The 16,881-nt window shown below is 35.0% G+C and overlaps 1 protein-coding gene across 1 annotated transcript in view; it reads right to left on the bottom strand.

The window, feature by feature from the left end:
* Nucleotides 1-1,253: 1,253 nt before the first annotated feature.
* Nucleotides 1,254-16,881, bottom strand: part of IFT54 (intraflagellar transport 54) — a 48,258-nt gene continuing 32,630 nt past the window's right edge. The window contains exons 4-6 of the mRNA XM_072532024.1: nt 4,503-4,865; nt 3,102-3,297; nt 1,254-1,529 (exon numbers count right to left, since the gene is read on the bottom strand). Coding sequence (XP_072388125.1) covers nt 1,385-1,529; nt 3,102-3,297; nt 4,503-4,865 — 704 coding nt within the window. The 3' untranslated portion in view covers nt 1,254-1,384. The remainder of the gene's footprint in view (nt 1,530-3,101; nt 3,298-4,502; nt 4,866-16,881) is intronic.

Here is a 16,881-nt window from a genome sequence, read left to right as displayed (position 1 = left end):
ACCTGGGTACTCCGTTCCCCCCTGATGTGTGGGATTCAGCCCGCTCGCCCTATCCAGAAACCCGTGAAGCCGAATGAATCGATCGTGAGAACAGGTCTGCCTACCCACTAAAACCCCCTCATTTTCAGCCACGGTCACCAGGTACGTGTTCTTAGCAAACGTTACTTCGGCTGCCCCTCTCGCTACTTCATGTCAGCAATGCCGAGAGTGAGGAGTGGTTCATGTTTTGTGTTATAGTCTCTGTCACTCCCTCATCTCCCATCTTTCTCGTTCCCTTTTATTATTATTTTTGTTATTAGTTCTACTATCACGTTAAAGTTCTCTGAGTTTTGCATGGCTATGGCTACAGTCATTATATTCTCCGGTGTTATCTCTCCTAGCCTTGTTCTCATATCTTGTTGTTTATCGTAAAAAATGTTGCAATGGAATACACAATGCTCTGCATCGTCGCGCATTCCATTCCATACATAAATCATCTTCAGTTTTCCTTATGCGATATGTATAAGACCAAAATGACTCGTATCCGGTCAGGAATTGTATAAAAAAGTAATTTGTTCTTTTAATCCCATGTCTCTGTCCATTGTGCTTTTTCTGTCTATGCCTCCCATTCTTGTTGCCATTTGTTCTCTTACCTCAGTTTTCACCCGTGTTAGATGGTCATTATATATTGATATATATCAATATTATTATATAATATCTTACGTTATTTCGCCAAGAGGTGAATTGTGACCGTACCCTCAATCATATTTAGGGCAATCGTCGATGTAGTCCGGTACGCACTTATTACCTTAAGGAGGTGTTTCCTTTGGATTCTTGTTAATATTTCTTTATCTTTTTTAAATCTTAAAGCATACAGGTGCCCCATATAGGACGGTCGATATCTTCTTCACCGCATCTCTAGCCAATCTGGCTTTTCTAAAACCATACTGTCTATCTGAAATTATTCCCAGTACTTCAAGTTCTTCTTTAAGGTGTTTCTTTATAAGACCCTCATAGAATTTTCCTATGCAATCTAGTAAGCATAGTGGTCTGTATGAGTTGGCTTCGTCCGGGTTCTTTCCGGGTTTTGGTAATAATACGAGTCTCGCCAACTTTAGTTTATCTGGGAATTCTTGCATATTCAAAAGTTCGTTAAATACTCTACGTATCAATTCCGGGGAAAGTAACTGCGTGACTTCTCACACGTAACAGTGTTATTGCTAGCTGGTGCCATCTAACTTGGTTGACAGAAAATATAACAGAAAAATAATGAAGACATTAAAATATTTGCATTTATTTCGTTTAAAATATTGAAATATACATAACAAAAACATCGATCTTATCTATAGGTTAACAATCCCTCGATAATAAAAATAATGCTGTTATGAACAACTATAAAAACTACTTATTTACACAACAGCTCTTTAATCCTAGTGTCGTTCTTAAGAATATTGCAGTTAATATTGGTTATTTCCTGTTGATTTTTTTTAATATCTTTATTCAGCTGTTCTAACTGTGCAAGAAGTGGTTTGTTCAGCTCTACGCTGGACCTGAAATAGTGTTATATATGATAAAAGCTAAATCGTTTACATATAAAGGAAAAAACAATGTTCTAAAAAAGCTAATAAATATCTCCCAGTTGTTATTAATTTTTTAGTTGACACTTTCCACATGCTTCAATGAACATAAATCAAATATAGTTTAGAGACTGAGAGTGGTTAGAAAAATTGTGTAATTTTTTTAGTCGGAAAATTCATTTTAAGCAAAATGACATAGTTCGTTCGCTATATAGACGTAATTCCTTAAAAAATCTTACTTTTCAGTTTTATTTGTTCATGTTTAAACTTTTTATTGTTTAACAAACTTGATGTAAATATTTTTTTGTGCTATCTAGTAAATTTAGTAATTGTTTTTTGTTACGTTGTTCCTTAAATTTTAACCGACTGGCACTGGTTGGAAATTACTATACAGCCAATAGCCAATATTTAAAACCAAAAACATATTTACGTGTAGTATATTAACAATATAAAACTAAATCAATTAATACAGAAGTTAATTTTTGAAATGTTTAGTCGTTTATAAATTTTTATTTACATACGTCCATGGTATTTACAAATAGAAAGCTTTTAATGAATATACACTTCCATTATTCATGATTATTTTTCCTTTTTCAATGAAAGAAGTCTGCAACAGTAGGTTTATTTAAACTATATTCATAGACAGGCTATATTAGTGATGGGGTTCTGGACAAGATTCCTAAATAGCATAGGTTGTCTGGTAACTATTTAGGCGAAAGCAAGGGAGACGGAATGCACGCCTCATCCATACGACAGAAATCGATATTCACAGTTGTTTTTGGTCACACATGGGTATACTTTTGTGGAATTTGTGTTTTGTAGTTAGTGGAATGTAGTTTTTATGTTATAATAACGAAATATTTTTTAGATGAGTGGTGGTAACGTTTGTAGCATAGCTACAGACCCAGATGGAAGGAAACAATAGGATAAATTGGACCCTAAACATAAGAAAATATGTAGCAAACACAAAAAAAGTCCCACATTATGTCCAAACTAGTTATTGCAAGTTAAATGTTTATTCACTTGTATGTTTGTTCACTCATATGTATTTATTTGCATATAATATTTATTATTATTTTTTAGCCATCCCAACATTATTTTTACCATTCAGTGGTAATAAAGCGATTTCTGAAAGAGTTCATCGAAGGAATCAAAATGAGCAAAAAGTCATTGTTAGTGATTTGTTACAATCAACAATAAAAGAAGAATCTAGTACCTCCAGTAATGTTTCTGGCAATGCTAATATTTTATATATATATATATATATATATATATATATATATATATATATATATATATATATATATATATATATATATTATAATATTAGTATTTCTTGGGTTTAGGTTCAATAAGTAATATTAAATTTGGAACTAGATTTTATTGTCCATTGAAATCAACGTTTCGGCAGGAGACCCTTGCCTTTGTCAAGATTTTAAAATGCACAAAATTAGGAACAAAAAGTTAATAAAAAAACTTTTGATTTGACTGTGGCCACATACCCTAAAATAATTAATCAATTTCTAAATAACGAATAATTCTTACTTTTTTTGCTTCAGTATTTCAACATAAAGTTGTTTTTTTGTATTTATCCACAATTGTAATTCGCTGTGCATCGCTTCAATATCCTCATGCAAGAAATTTATCAATTTTCCCAGTGGATTGGCCGTTTTCGTTAGAGTCTGAATATAATCAAGTAGTGGTGTAATATCCTTTGTAGTACCGTCTTTATGACGCAGTGCTAAAATATAATGATTATGGTAATTAAATTACAAATAAATCGAAAGACAAAATCGTAATTAGGGTAGTAATGTACATATTTATTTAATTTTATTTATGAATATTCCAAACTCACAAATAATTTTTGTAATATTATGAAAAAATAATAAATTGTCATAAAAAAACTTTCCTGGGTTACTTACAGATAAATAAAAAAGATAGATCGTGAAATAAGACTACCCTCCATTTTGGTAGGCTAGTCACTTTCACAAAAGAATACATAATAACCTATTCTTAAAAAAAACTTAAAAGGAAATAAGATAATCTAAATGACGTATAAGCTTTTTTAGTTACTTTTGTAACAAACGGGCAAGTTATTTATTATCAGGAATGTAATGTTAAAGGGAAATATTCAAAATTAAACCTAATTTGCTTAGGTGTGGTCTACTATTACAAGAATTTTCAAAAGTTCTGAAGCATCAATCTTTCACTTAATGGTCTTGAGATTTCTACCGCATAAAGATTGTATTCACAGAGAACAATGGAAAGATGCATCAATAGTCATGAAAGAAACAGACTGCAAAAAGAGAAAAATTAAAGAAGAAGCCCTCATCTTACATAATGAAGAAAAGTATGTAGCAAAACCATTAACAGAATGTAACAGACTCTGGTTATCGATACCAAAAGAACAAGTCAGCAGCAAGAATATACCAACACTAATGGACTAATAGAAAGTCAGAGACACACCATCTACAATTTTTAGCTAATTAAACACACAAAAATCAGAATCTGATAGTACAACATCACCCTCAAAATTTCACTAAAAATATGGCTATGAGCCTACAAGATCGAGGCCAAGTAAGTAACGTGTAAAATGGCGCTGAAACAAAGCGCCAATTAATAAACAACTGCAGGTTAAAATGATTCCTTATTTTATAATAATCTTTTTTGAAATAATCCCATATACATACAACATTTAACTTAAACGTATCACAAGAAAACTTTATGGAAACGTACCACTTTATAGAGGTATTGCTCAATAATTTTTGATGTGTTTAATACCGTTTTTACTTAACTTTCTCTGAATTGTTAAAAATATAGACCTAACCAAAATTTAGATTGACAATGTCAAGCTGTAAATGTCACGTTATTCACGACCAGGAAGCCTTATAAATAAGGGAAATCAGATTAATTACGATTTTTTCGATGGCTCTATAATTTACTTACCATTATTATCCCAATCTATACCCGTCTTTTTCTTATTTTCTACACTCTTTCCTTCGATTTGCTCCAAGATCTGCTCTACTAAGTGTCCTTTGTTATCAAAATCTACCGGCGGTATTTCAGTAGGACCCTCGGGATCTACTGAAACCGTTTCTATGACCACAGTTTCTTCCTCGTCTGGTGCAGACGCATCGACATTTTCTACTATGACGTTGATAGTTCCCATCGGTACCGCTTCTTGCATAGGCAGAGCAGAGTCTATCCTCAATCGTGGAGCTCCGGGACGAGCACTCGACGGGCGAACGCTCGGAGGACGTAAGGAGCTTTTGGGACGTAAAGGAGGTACTGGTTTAGGCGGAACTGAATCTGTAAAAATTTCGTTTAAATGGAAAGTTTATTAATATTATTAAACTAATCCGAATGCTTATCACATATTATCACATATCACTACTATATATATAAATATAAATATATATATATATATATATATATATATATATATATATATATATATATATATATATATATATATATATATATATATATTATTTTGCGCCAATTCGAGTGGCGACTGTAAAATCAAACCTCTTCTAGTACCATTCAGAAAATCCCAGAGCATTTAAGTCACATAAGATTTTAAAAGAAAAACTACCAGTTATGTGGAGGGTAAATCCAAAGGCGTGGGCCACCAGGAAATTCTATGTGGAGTGGATAAACCTGGTGTTTGCCCCTTCTGTTAAAAAATATCTACAGCTAAACAACCTACCCATGCAAATCCTTCTTGTCCTCGATAATGCCCCTTCTCACCCACCAAATCTCGAAGATGATTTACTCCAAGGGTTCAAGTTTATAAAGATTCTCTACCTACCAGCCAACACCACTCCTATCTTGCAGCCCATGGATCAGCAAGTGATTTCTAATTTTAAGAAGTTGTATATCAAGCACATTTTTCGGCGCTGCTTTGAGGTGACGGAGAACACAAACCTTACCATTCGAAAGTTCTGGAAGGACCACTTAAACATAGTAATATGCCTAAGAATTATTGAACAGGCCTGGCTAGGTGTTACAACATGGACCTTAACCTCTGCATAGAAGAAGCTGTGGCTTGAGGCTGTAGATGAAAGGACCTGCGAAGGACTGGAATCCGAAGTGTCAGTGGTAGATGAGATTGTTTCTCTTGGCAAATCCATGGGTCTGGAGGTGGATGAAAGAGATGTGAACGAACTTGTCGCGGAACAGTCTAAGTAGCTGACAACCGAGGAGTTAGACGAACTACATTCGCAGCAGCATACGGTGGTTCAACGAAAAATTACTTTTGAAAAGGAGCCAGAATTGGAAGACTTTGTCTCTACAAGAAATATAAAGGAGATCCTGGGAATGTGGGAGAAAGTTGCAGAGTTCGTGGATAAAAATCACCCCGAAAAAGTTACAACTGGTCGTGCATCGGTGTTGTTCAACGAAACTTGCCTAACACATTTTCGCAATATTCTTAAAGAAAGGAAGAAACAAAACTCCTTAAGAGTTTTTTAAACTATCTGCACATGAAAATGAGCAGTGTGGCGAAAAAAGCAAAGACCACTGACGAAAATTAAGCGCTTCCGTAAGCTCTTCACTTTTCTTAAGTTTTTACAGAATATATATGTTATATGTGAAAATAGTCACCTTAAACCACTCAAGAGTTACCGACCCTTTGGTTTCGTAATATCAGTTCCTATTTCATCATCCTTTCAGCAAGCGTTCCCGTAGAGATAGCTGACCATGCACGGACATCAAAGTCTGACCATGGCTGGCCCTTCGTGGGAAATGCCGACACCACATTTTGTAGGAAGATTATAAATTTGGGACTTTAACATTATTGTCTCACTCGTCATTTAAGTTTCTTGCTAATAACATATTTGTATTATAATTTTATTTGCTTCATTTTATCGTAGAACAAAGTGTAACTTTTAATTGTGAAATAAATCTTTTTAAAAAGTCAATCAAGAAGTTAGTGATTTAATATACATGTATTTTTTGTTACTTATAAATAAATTTTTCTTCTTTTAAATACATTTTTGTTATTTAAAAACACTTAGCAAAAACAACTAACGTGTTTTTTAGGGACTGGAACGGATTAATGACATTTCAGTAAATTTCAATGAGGAAAATTGCTTTGACATACGAGCAAGATTACGGAACGAATTACACTCGTATGTTTAAATTTTTATTTTAAACCTAAAATATATTAATATAAAAGCAATTTGCAAGAATTCAATGATATCGATCCAATTCTAAGAAACTTGCAAATCACAAAAATTTTAATTTTGCAGAGTATTTGTAGTAACTTTCTATAATGTTTACCAATATACTTTTAGATTGGTCATTAAAATTGTGTTTTCACATCACCGTATACGTTTCGTATATTTTTGTCTGTGTAAAGTGAAATGAAATTAAATATTTTCCGAGTGATCTGGTCCTAGTTGGTTTACCTTGTTAGTTTTACCTTTACATCGTTAGACTGATAAAGTAAAAGTAAAGAAACGACTAATCTTAAAACAATATAATAAACATGGAAACCACGTCAAAATATATTATTGTAACTTACAAACTAAAAAGAAGCATCATTTTCTTTGCCTTTATCCTTATGCATGATCAGCATCGCCAATTTCATTTCTCCATAAGTTTCTACCTTGAGTCATACCAATATCAATCTTCTTTACTGACGTGTGCTGCCTAGGAGTCTCTCTCGAAGTCTTCTTTGGTCTTCCTCTCCTGCTCTTTCCAAAAACTAGCATATAAGTGATTGACTGGCTGTACCGTCACCAGTACGGTGCAGCTAAGTTATAAAATAAGCATGTTAAGTTGAGACAGGATCACTACAAGAGCAATGCGACCAATTTTTGGCAATAGAGTTAGAAGACTCAGATGGTTTTCAGGGCAACAACTAACAAAAACCACGGAGGACGCTACAGCTATTTGAGAAAAGGAATGTCAAACGTTAAACCCTTTAAACAAATAGAAAAGGTTGATGCAAGTGAATAATGAAGTTAAAATGTAATGACATGTGAAGAATGGCTGGACCGTACTGATGACGACCAAATAGTCTAAAATACGTATCTGCAGTTGCCTTTCATCGATATACCTATTTTGGGTTTTGTTTTCCTGTTTGCGAGACATGCCATTACATTTTACCTTAATTATTCACTGGCATTAACCTTTTCTATTTGTTTTAAACGTTTTAACATTCCTTTCCTCAGCTAGTGGTAGCTTTCTTCGTGGTTATTGTTAGCTGTTGTTCTCTAAACCATCGGGGTCTTCTAATTCTATTGCCACAAATTTATCGCATTGCTCCTGTAGTGATTCTCTATAAAGTTAACATGCTCCTTTTATAACTTGGCCAAATAGTCAGAAATACGTATATACGTATCTACGACTGCCACTTACTTATTTTATGTTTTGTTTTTCTGTTTACATGCCATTACATTTTACCTTAATTATTCACTCGCCTCAACCTTTATATATATTTATATATTATATATATATATATATATATATATATATATATATATATATATATATAAATATATTTATATATTATATATATATATATACAGTGTAGGTAAAAGTTTATGGTCGGTATGGTAAAATTTAACAGGATATCTAACACAGATATAAAATCATATTTTCAGCGAAAAGACAAAGATAACAATCATATTTCCCCTTGGTCTCCCCTCCATATTTCTTATTGACGCCCATTGCCCATTAGTGAGACGATTAGTTCCGATCAGAGATATTTTACATGGTTCCGATCCTAATATACCTAAGAAACTAGAGGTGGGTCGTTGACATTTTAAATATACAAATAGTACTTACATTTACATTACACATTATTAAATCGCGAATCGTCTAAATTGACATTTAAAAACATAAGTTTTTCCACTTTTCTTGTTAACCGTGTTCTTCTTTTATTTAAAATTAAACCAGATTTTGAACATGTGTTCACAAGGAACAGATTTTGTTACAATACTACAATATTTTATGAATATAGTGGTTAAGTTTGGATACACATGGCAATGGTTTTTCCACCACTGTAATGGACAGTTCCAATCACCGTTCGAATTTTTTTGTGGGTAATATATCATCAGACAAATACATGTCGACTTCTTTTATATCTCTCGATATAGGTGTATGTTTAGATGAGTCATGACCAATTCATCAAAAATACACCATAGACTTAAGTCATCTTTATCAGTTTCTTTTTCTTGTACTGGTTGATTTTCAATAGTACAATCTTCTTTTTCTTTTTTTATAGAAGTAACCAGCTTCTTAACTCTTTCTTTTGTTTTTTTACCTTCATTTTTATCAGAAAATCCCTGCATTTTAAATCATTATTTGTCATTTACGAATCTACGGTTTCTCACTGGTAAGCCAACTAGTTGATGGTTGATTCAAAAAAACTACGTTTTGTGTAGACGTAAACAGGGGAGCAATGAACACTTTACGTCGACGAGGACGACTAGTTGATCTGAGAGACTACTACAAAACTAAAAATAACTCTTTCGGGACAGTGGACAGTCGGGCTATCGGTTAACGTTGAAAATAAAATAACTAGGTATTCTGATTAATGAATGAGTTTCGATTTACGATTGATCTGCATTTTCGAAGGTGATGGATACTTCCATTAATAAAAATATTAGTTTAGAACAAAAGAAACAAATAGATATGGATTTAGTAAACCTATGCCAAGACTCGTTTCATCCGTTTTTCATAGTTGAAGAACGAGCTTTTAAAAAAATTGCAGGGTGGATTCCTGGATATAAACCGCCAACAAGAAAAACTTTGTCAGGTTCATTACTTCAGGAATGTTATATCAAAACTGAGCAAATTATTAGATCACAAGTTGTTAAAGAAGTAGAAAATATCTGTATTACTACTGACCTCGATGCATCGCATTAACAGGACAATATTTAACCGAAAATTTAGAATTTAAAAACGGTTTTATTAGGTTGCTGCCATTTTCTGGAAACCATAATTCAGAAAACATCACTTTTAAAATTAGTGAAATTATTAATCAGTGGGGTCTAAAACAAAAAGTACATTTTGCAGTAACTGATAATGCCTCAAATATGGTCAAGGCTATTAAATATGTTTTGGAATGAAAACATTTAAATTGTTTTGCTCATACGATAAATTTATTGGTGGAGGACGCACTTAAATGCTGTCGTGTACAAATAGATAAAATAAAAAGTCTTTTTTCGACAATTCGGCAAAAAACACATTTCAAAAAAAGTACCTTATCTTCAGAAAGGCTTTTAAATATCAATTACAACATAACAAAGGTCCCAAACGGCCAATCCAAGACGTGGAAACTAGGTAGAACTTCACCTTTACATGTTAAAAAGAATGACCTAGTTAGAAGAGGCAATCCGTTCCACATTGGTATTAGTTAATAGACTTAGACTTAGACCAAATCTAAATAATGAAGACTGGATTATTTGTTCTCAACTTTCCCAAATTTTACGGCCTTTTAAAGAAATAACAAGTACAATAAGTGGCCAAAAATACTTGAAGGATAGTTCAGTGATTGTTATGGTACGCTGCCTGCAAGAATCTTGCAATAAAATTTTAGCAAACGGTAATCTTATATCCATAGTATCCGACGTAGAACAATTACTAATATCGGGTTTAGCAAAAAGATTTAGAGGGATAGAACAGAGTGGCACATTGTCATTATGTACATTTATGGATTCACGATTTAAAGTGCAGGGATTTTCTGATAAAAATGAAGCTAAAAAAACAAAAGAAAGAGTTAAGAAGCTGGTTACTTCTATAATTAAAGAACAAGAAGATTGTACTATTGAAAATCAACCAGTACAAGAAAAAGAAACCGATAAAGATGACGTAAGTATTTTTGATCAATTAATTGTACATGACTCATCTAAACGTACACCTGTATCGAGAGTCCATTACAATGGTGGAAAAACCATTGCCATGTATATCTAACTTAACCACTATATTCATAAAATATTGTAAATGTGAACACATGTTCAAAATCTGATTTAATTTTAAATAAAAGAAGAACACGGTTAACAAGAAGTAAAGTAGAAAAACGTATGTTTTTAAATGTCAATTTAGACGATTCGCGATTTAATAATGTGTAATGTAAAAGTACGATTTACTATTTGTATTGTTTAGTTTATTTTTCAAGTTTCACTTCAATAAATATACACATAAACGATAATATCCATTATGTTTGTTTATGTACTCGCTTATTTGAATAATCAACTAGTTACTTGTTTACGAAAAACGATTCAGTTTCGTTAACGATAAAAATGTCAACGTCCCACCTCTAGTTTCTTAGGTATCGCCTGTCGAATACCGGTTCAGCTGTCCCTAACTTAGACAAGGTCCCTACTTTCACGACGCGATACGCGACGTTGCCAAATAATTTTGTATCAAGCTTTTTTATGGTTGGCGTTATAATGCAGTTTATTATTTTTATTGGAAATAAGGCACAATGTGACTTTAAAATAAGCTTATTTTGATGTTTAGATTTTGAATTCGGAAATCGTACTTAAAATACGAAACATTAATAAATTTTATTTATATAAAACGATTTCCGAAGTGGAAATCAAAATGTTAAATAACACTTATTGTAAAGTAAAATTGTGGCATATTCCCAATAAAAAACAGTAAGATGCCATTTAAATCCATTTCGCCCAAATTTGATTATCTTAGAACATTGTTCAAATGCTAAAAAGACAACAGGTCAAATAAAACCAATAAGTTTGGCAACGTTGAATTTCCCCTTTTTTATTATTTCCACTCATGTATTTTCGGCGATATAACGGGCGGACCTAATATACCTCTCTCTTTTTAAATAGGTGTTTCTCATTCCATCTCACGTAAGGTCCATACCGACCATAAACTTTTACCTACACTGTATATATATATACCGCGTCGATATCCATTTTGCCGAGCTTTCGACATCCTCTCTGATGTCTTCTTCAGGGCTTCCGAGGTCTCAGTCTCCCGAGCCCCCAGACACTACTACACTCACTAGTCACTTCTAGTTCACTCACTAGTTCACTACTGTGAGTGAAGACTGGTGAGTTTAATATTAATTTTTATAATAATATTAATCTTAGCTCTAAGTTTAATATATATATATATATATATATATATATATATACAGATTGAACCAATTTAAAACGGAACATACAATTTAATATATGTCTGTTTGAACTGCATTTGAAATAGTGGACCAATATAAAACTTGGACAAAAATAAATACATACCCGGTGATAGACATTGTATAAAATATCGTTCAACTATCTGTCTCCTTTAAAGGAAAGAGGAGTTTGCCTAATAGTCGGAGAGATAGAGCCGAAATTTTGAACTGATCAGTAATATGACATTTCTCTATTGGAATATATTCATTGTATCTGGGTTAAGACTTTGCCTTACAGGCGGACGTCCCTCGTGGTACAGGGGGTGGCTATACAGGGATGAAGTTGAAATTTTTTTCAGAAAAATTAACGATCGATAATATGGCTGAAAATTTGCCCAGAGTAAGATCTTGGTATAACTAGACGAAATCCCAAAGGGCGGACGCGAGAGTGGATACATAAGGGGTGGCGGACAGGGGTGAAGTTGCAATTTTTTGGGGAAAAATTAACGATAAGTAATATGTCCGCCATTTTCATGGCTTATTATTTAGCCCCTAAAAACTCTAAATCCAAAAGGGCGGACAGCTGGGTTGGTACAGAGAGCCACAAAACGGGGTCAAATGTACCACTTGCCTGCGCATTTTAGGTCTCGGTAACAATTTTCAAACTGATTTTATTATGATATTTTTATACCGATTGATTTGAAAATTTGTATGCTCACTGCTGTTACTATTCTGAGAAGCGTCAAGTAGAGTTTTCCTCAAAATTTTCCAAAAAAATTTCCGTAAATGAAAATTTTCGTAATTTTTTGAGGTAAAATCTAATTTGTAGAATCCTTTCAATTTTCTGTAAGTTATACCATGATTTTTTTCCAAAAATTTTCAAACGATTTTTCCGATAAGAAAAAAAAAATTTAGAAAAACTTCGTCACTTTCAATAATATCACATTCATTATCTGCTTCATTTTCAATCACTACTTCTCGAACTGATTCTGGCATCTGAGGTCCACTAAACCATTTGAATTTATATGTTTCATCTTCAAACTCCCAACCATGTTCTTCAACAATCAATTCTGTTGGTACTTTTTTATGAGCATTTGTCCAAATATTTGAAATATAATGAGCTCGCAGTAGATGTTGGTGTTGGTTGTATCAATGTAGATCTACCCGTTCTACATCAATATCGTTCGATGGAATAAAAGTCCAAAATTATCAACAATAACTTCTATTCAAAAATTACAGGCGGTTTTAAAATGAAATAATTCTAAAGAATATATCGGTGGTAAGTTCAAAAAGGTACTGATTTTACAATCTTTTAAATTAATATATACATGCCACGGCTTCTCCGAAATAAAAACATAATCAAAGCGGGAAGTCGTTAAATTTAATTACACATTCTTGAAGTGAGACATAAACATAAAAGCTACGTCGCCCTAATATTTAGAATAAACATCTTTTGAGTGCAATAAGCAATAATACTCGAATTAAGCCATAAATTATAAAAAATAATCTACTGAGTGTCTCTGACATCCTCCCACCTGAGGCAAAGTTACAATAAGAAACGTGACTCACAAACAATCAGAGACAACAACATAAAAAATAAAAGAAAACCTACTACACAAGAAACAGAAACAATAAAACACAAGAAAATTAAAACATTCTACAAACTAGTTCATAAAAAAGTCAGTATATCTAGCAGATGTTTTAACCTTACGCCCACTCCGCGTAACGTAGCGCGTATCACTTTTGTGCGTTTCGGGTACTCTGCTTTTAGACACTCCCGTCTTCGCGTCATCACACTCGTTTGCACTTTTGTGCGTTTCGGGTACTCTGCTTTTAGACACTCCCGTCTTCGCGTCATCACACTCGTTTGCACTTTCAACCGCGCGCACCTCAACTTCTTTCCACTGGGCTCGAGAAGAGATGCCTGGGTCGTTGTTTCCCTCAGAGTCCAAGTTGTTCGAATTGCCCTCTCTTCGGATAGAATTCACTGTGCATTCCAAAGGGTACAAGCGTTGCACAGGTCTCAGAAATTGTCCCCTTTCGGTATTAACTCTCACAAGTCGCACTTGCTTATCTTTTCCAGGAAGAAGTTCGACTACTCGACCAAGTGGCCAATTGATTCGCTTATCTTGATCATTGCCAACCAAGACCATGTCTCCCACTTTAACTTGTTGGCTACTTCTTCCTTTAAACCATAACTTTAACTGGCCTAAATACTCGTTGCGAAACCTTCGTCGAAGATCATCAACCAGTTTTTGTCTGTACACCACTTTCCTAGATAGAGTCTTTTGGTCAACAGCATCACAGTCTGGAACCCCACTCTCTGTCTGGTCTCTAAGAAACATCATGGGTGTTAAAGGTATCAAGTCGTTTGGGTCATTAGAAGAGGTAAGTGGCCTTGAATTGATGATGGCTTCGCAATCGCAAATTACCGTCATTAAACTTTCGTAGTCTAGCGAGGCCTGTCCTAACACTTTGCGCAATAACTGCTTCAAAACCCCCACAAGTCTTTCCCAAAATCCTCCCCACCACGCGGCCGTAGGAGGGTTAAATCGCCATTGAATACGTTCGACACTACTGCTCTCGGCGATTTTCTCAAAGTCCACTCGAAGAAAGGCATTTTCAGTACCAACAAAATTGGTCCCATTATCACTATAAATAGTCTTTGGACGACCCCGTCTGGCAATAAAGCGTCGTAAAGCCTGCATAAAACTAACAACCGATAATGCAGTACAAAGTTCAAGGTGTACGGCACGATACACGGCACATGTGAAGAGGCATACCCACACCTTTTCCCCAGTCCTCAGATATAGAGGGCCTGCGAAATCAACCCCTGTTATTTCAAACGCGTTGGCATCTCGAACACGATCAACTGGTAATGGAGGTGCACTCACGATAAAAGGTTTGGCATTTTGTCTCTTGCACACGACACAATTGGAAATTGCAGATTTTATAGTCCGACGTCCTCCTAGAATCCAATAATTTTGACGTAATCTGCTCATAAGTCCCTGTGTCCCACTATGACATGATTTTAAGTGTTCTCTGAATATAAGCTGATTGACCAAAAAATGTTTGGCAGGCAAAACTATGGGAAATAGAAAGCTTTTACAGTCGCTTCTGTTACTGATCCGTGACTTTAGTCGAATTAAGTCATCATCATCTTTGTAAACGTCCATGCCACATAGTCGTTTATCGTTCTTATCGCAGAAGGACTCCTTTTGCACTATACGAAGAACAAAAATTTCGGCTCGGTCAATTTCCTCGGAGCATAAGTGACCTCTGAGTCGATCTTTATTTCTTGAGTTATGAAGAAATCGGAATATCCATGCACACATACGGAGAGTCTTCAGATATTGGGAAAAGTAACCAAAATGCCAATCATCTAATGACATCTTCGAATGCTCATCATTAATTAATGTGGCAACCAATTTGACCTTCCTCTCTTGATTGATCTCATCTTCATTGTAATCCAGATCTACTTGAGGATCAATCGCCAGGTCCTCATAAAGCCATTGTGGCCCCTCCCACCATCTTGATTCGAGTAACTGCTTGGCTGAACAACCCCGCGATGGAAGGTCAGCAGGATTCAGTCTACCAGGAACGTGGTGCCAGTTTTCACCATGAGCTAATTTCCGTATCTCTGACACACGATTCCAGACAAATGTGGACCATTCCTCGGGTCTCCTTATCCATGACAGTACGGTGGTCGAGTCACTCCAGAAAAAAGATTCCATTTCAATGTTGAGGCTTTCCTTGACAGTAGTATATAGCCTTACACCAATCACCGCAGCCATTAACTCCAGACGAGGTATTGACAGCCTTTTTATTGGGGCTACCCTTGATTTAGCCGCTAAGAGATGTACGAATACACGCCCGTCCCTAATTCCTCTCAAAAATACGACAGCGGAAAAGGCTTCCTTGCTGGCATCGCAAAATGTATGAAACGTCCAGTGTTCTGCTTCCTCAGTACCAGCGTTTATCCACCTAGGTATCTTTATCGCATTTAGATAAGAAAGCTGTTTTATCCAGCTACGGAAAAGAGTTTCCAGTTCCTCGTCAACCGGCGTGTCCCATCCCAGTTGCTTTTCCCATGTTTTCTGTAACCACAGCTTTGGTAGTAGGGTGACTGGGCAACTGTAACCTATGGGGTCAAATATTCGTTGTGCTTGGGATAGCATCAATCTTTTGGTTACCGATTTACTTAAAATCTGTTCGATATCTTCGTCGTCTTGGTTTATAGATAAAGTGTCATCCAGCTTGTTCCACTTAATTCCCAGAACCACCGTAAAAATGTTAAAGGAATCATTTTGAACTTGGTGAGTAAACTCCCACCCTCTTAAGTCGAATTTTCCTTTAGCCATTATCATATTTGCCTCTTTGATAAAGGTTTTCAATTCTATTTCACTAGCAACACTAGTAACACAGTTGTCCACGTAAAAACTGTTTGACAGTTTCTTAACAGTGTCTGTAGTAAAAGAAGCTTTCGAGTCATACTCATCCACAAGTTTTGACAGATGATATTCTAATGAAGCTCCCAACAAGAACGGGCTACTGTTGATTCCGAATACTACCCGTCGATGACGAAACACTTTAAGGTTGTTCTCCTTATCATACCATAGAAATCGAAGGAAATCTCTGTCTTTCGGATGTACACTGATCTGTAGAAAAGCTTTGCTAATGTCTGAAGTTACTCCAAATTTCTGCTGTCTAAACCTCAACAAAATAGCGGGAATTAGCTCAATTAAATTCACCCCCTTTTCTAGACACTGGTTCAAAGAAGGGCTATCCTTTTCTCTGGCTGATGCATCGAAAACTGGTCGTATTTTCGTAGTAATGCTACTTGGTTTAATCACTGGCCGGTGTGGTAGGTAATGAGCTTCCTGGTTCCTTTGCTCCTCCACTACCTCCTCAATAATATTGTCATTTAACCACTCTTGAAATACTTGGTCATATGCCTCAAAATAACCATCCTTAGTAATCTTCTTCACCGTGTTATCTAATCTACTTTTTGCCAAGTGATAGTTACTAGGCAGCGCTGGATGTCCCTCCAACCATGGGAGCCTAACTTCATATCGTCCATCGGTGTCAACAGAAATGGTTTCCAGAAAAAGTTTCTTTGCTGCTAATGCGGTTTCATCGCGAGTCTTCCTTTCCATTGGATCATTTATGCCTAGTACGTCGAGCTCCCAAAGATTCGTAATAGGGGCATTATTGACAAAAAGAGAGAGCGAG

Source organism: Diabrotica undecimpunctata, chromosome 5, assembly GCF_040954645.1.
Source record: "Diabrotica undecimpunctata isolate CICGRU chromosome 5, icDiaUnde3, whole genome shotgun sequence".
NCBI classification, from domain to species: domain Eukaryota; kingdom Metazoa; phylum Arthropoda; class Insecta; order Coleoptera; family Chrysomelidae; genus Diabrotica; species Diabrotica undecimpunctata.
This window is presented reverse-complemented; position numbering and strand designations above follow the sequence as displayed.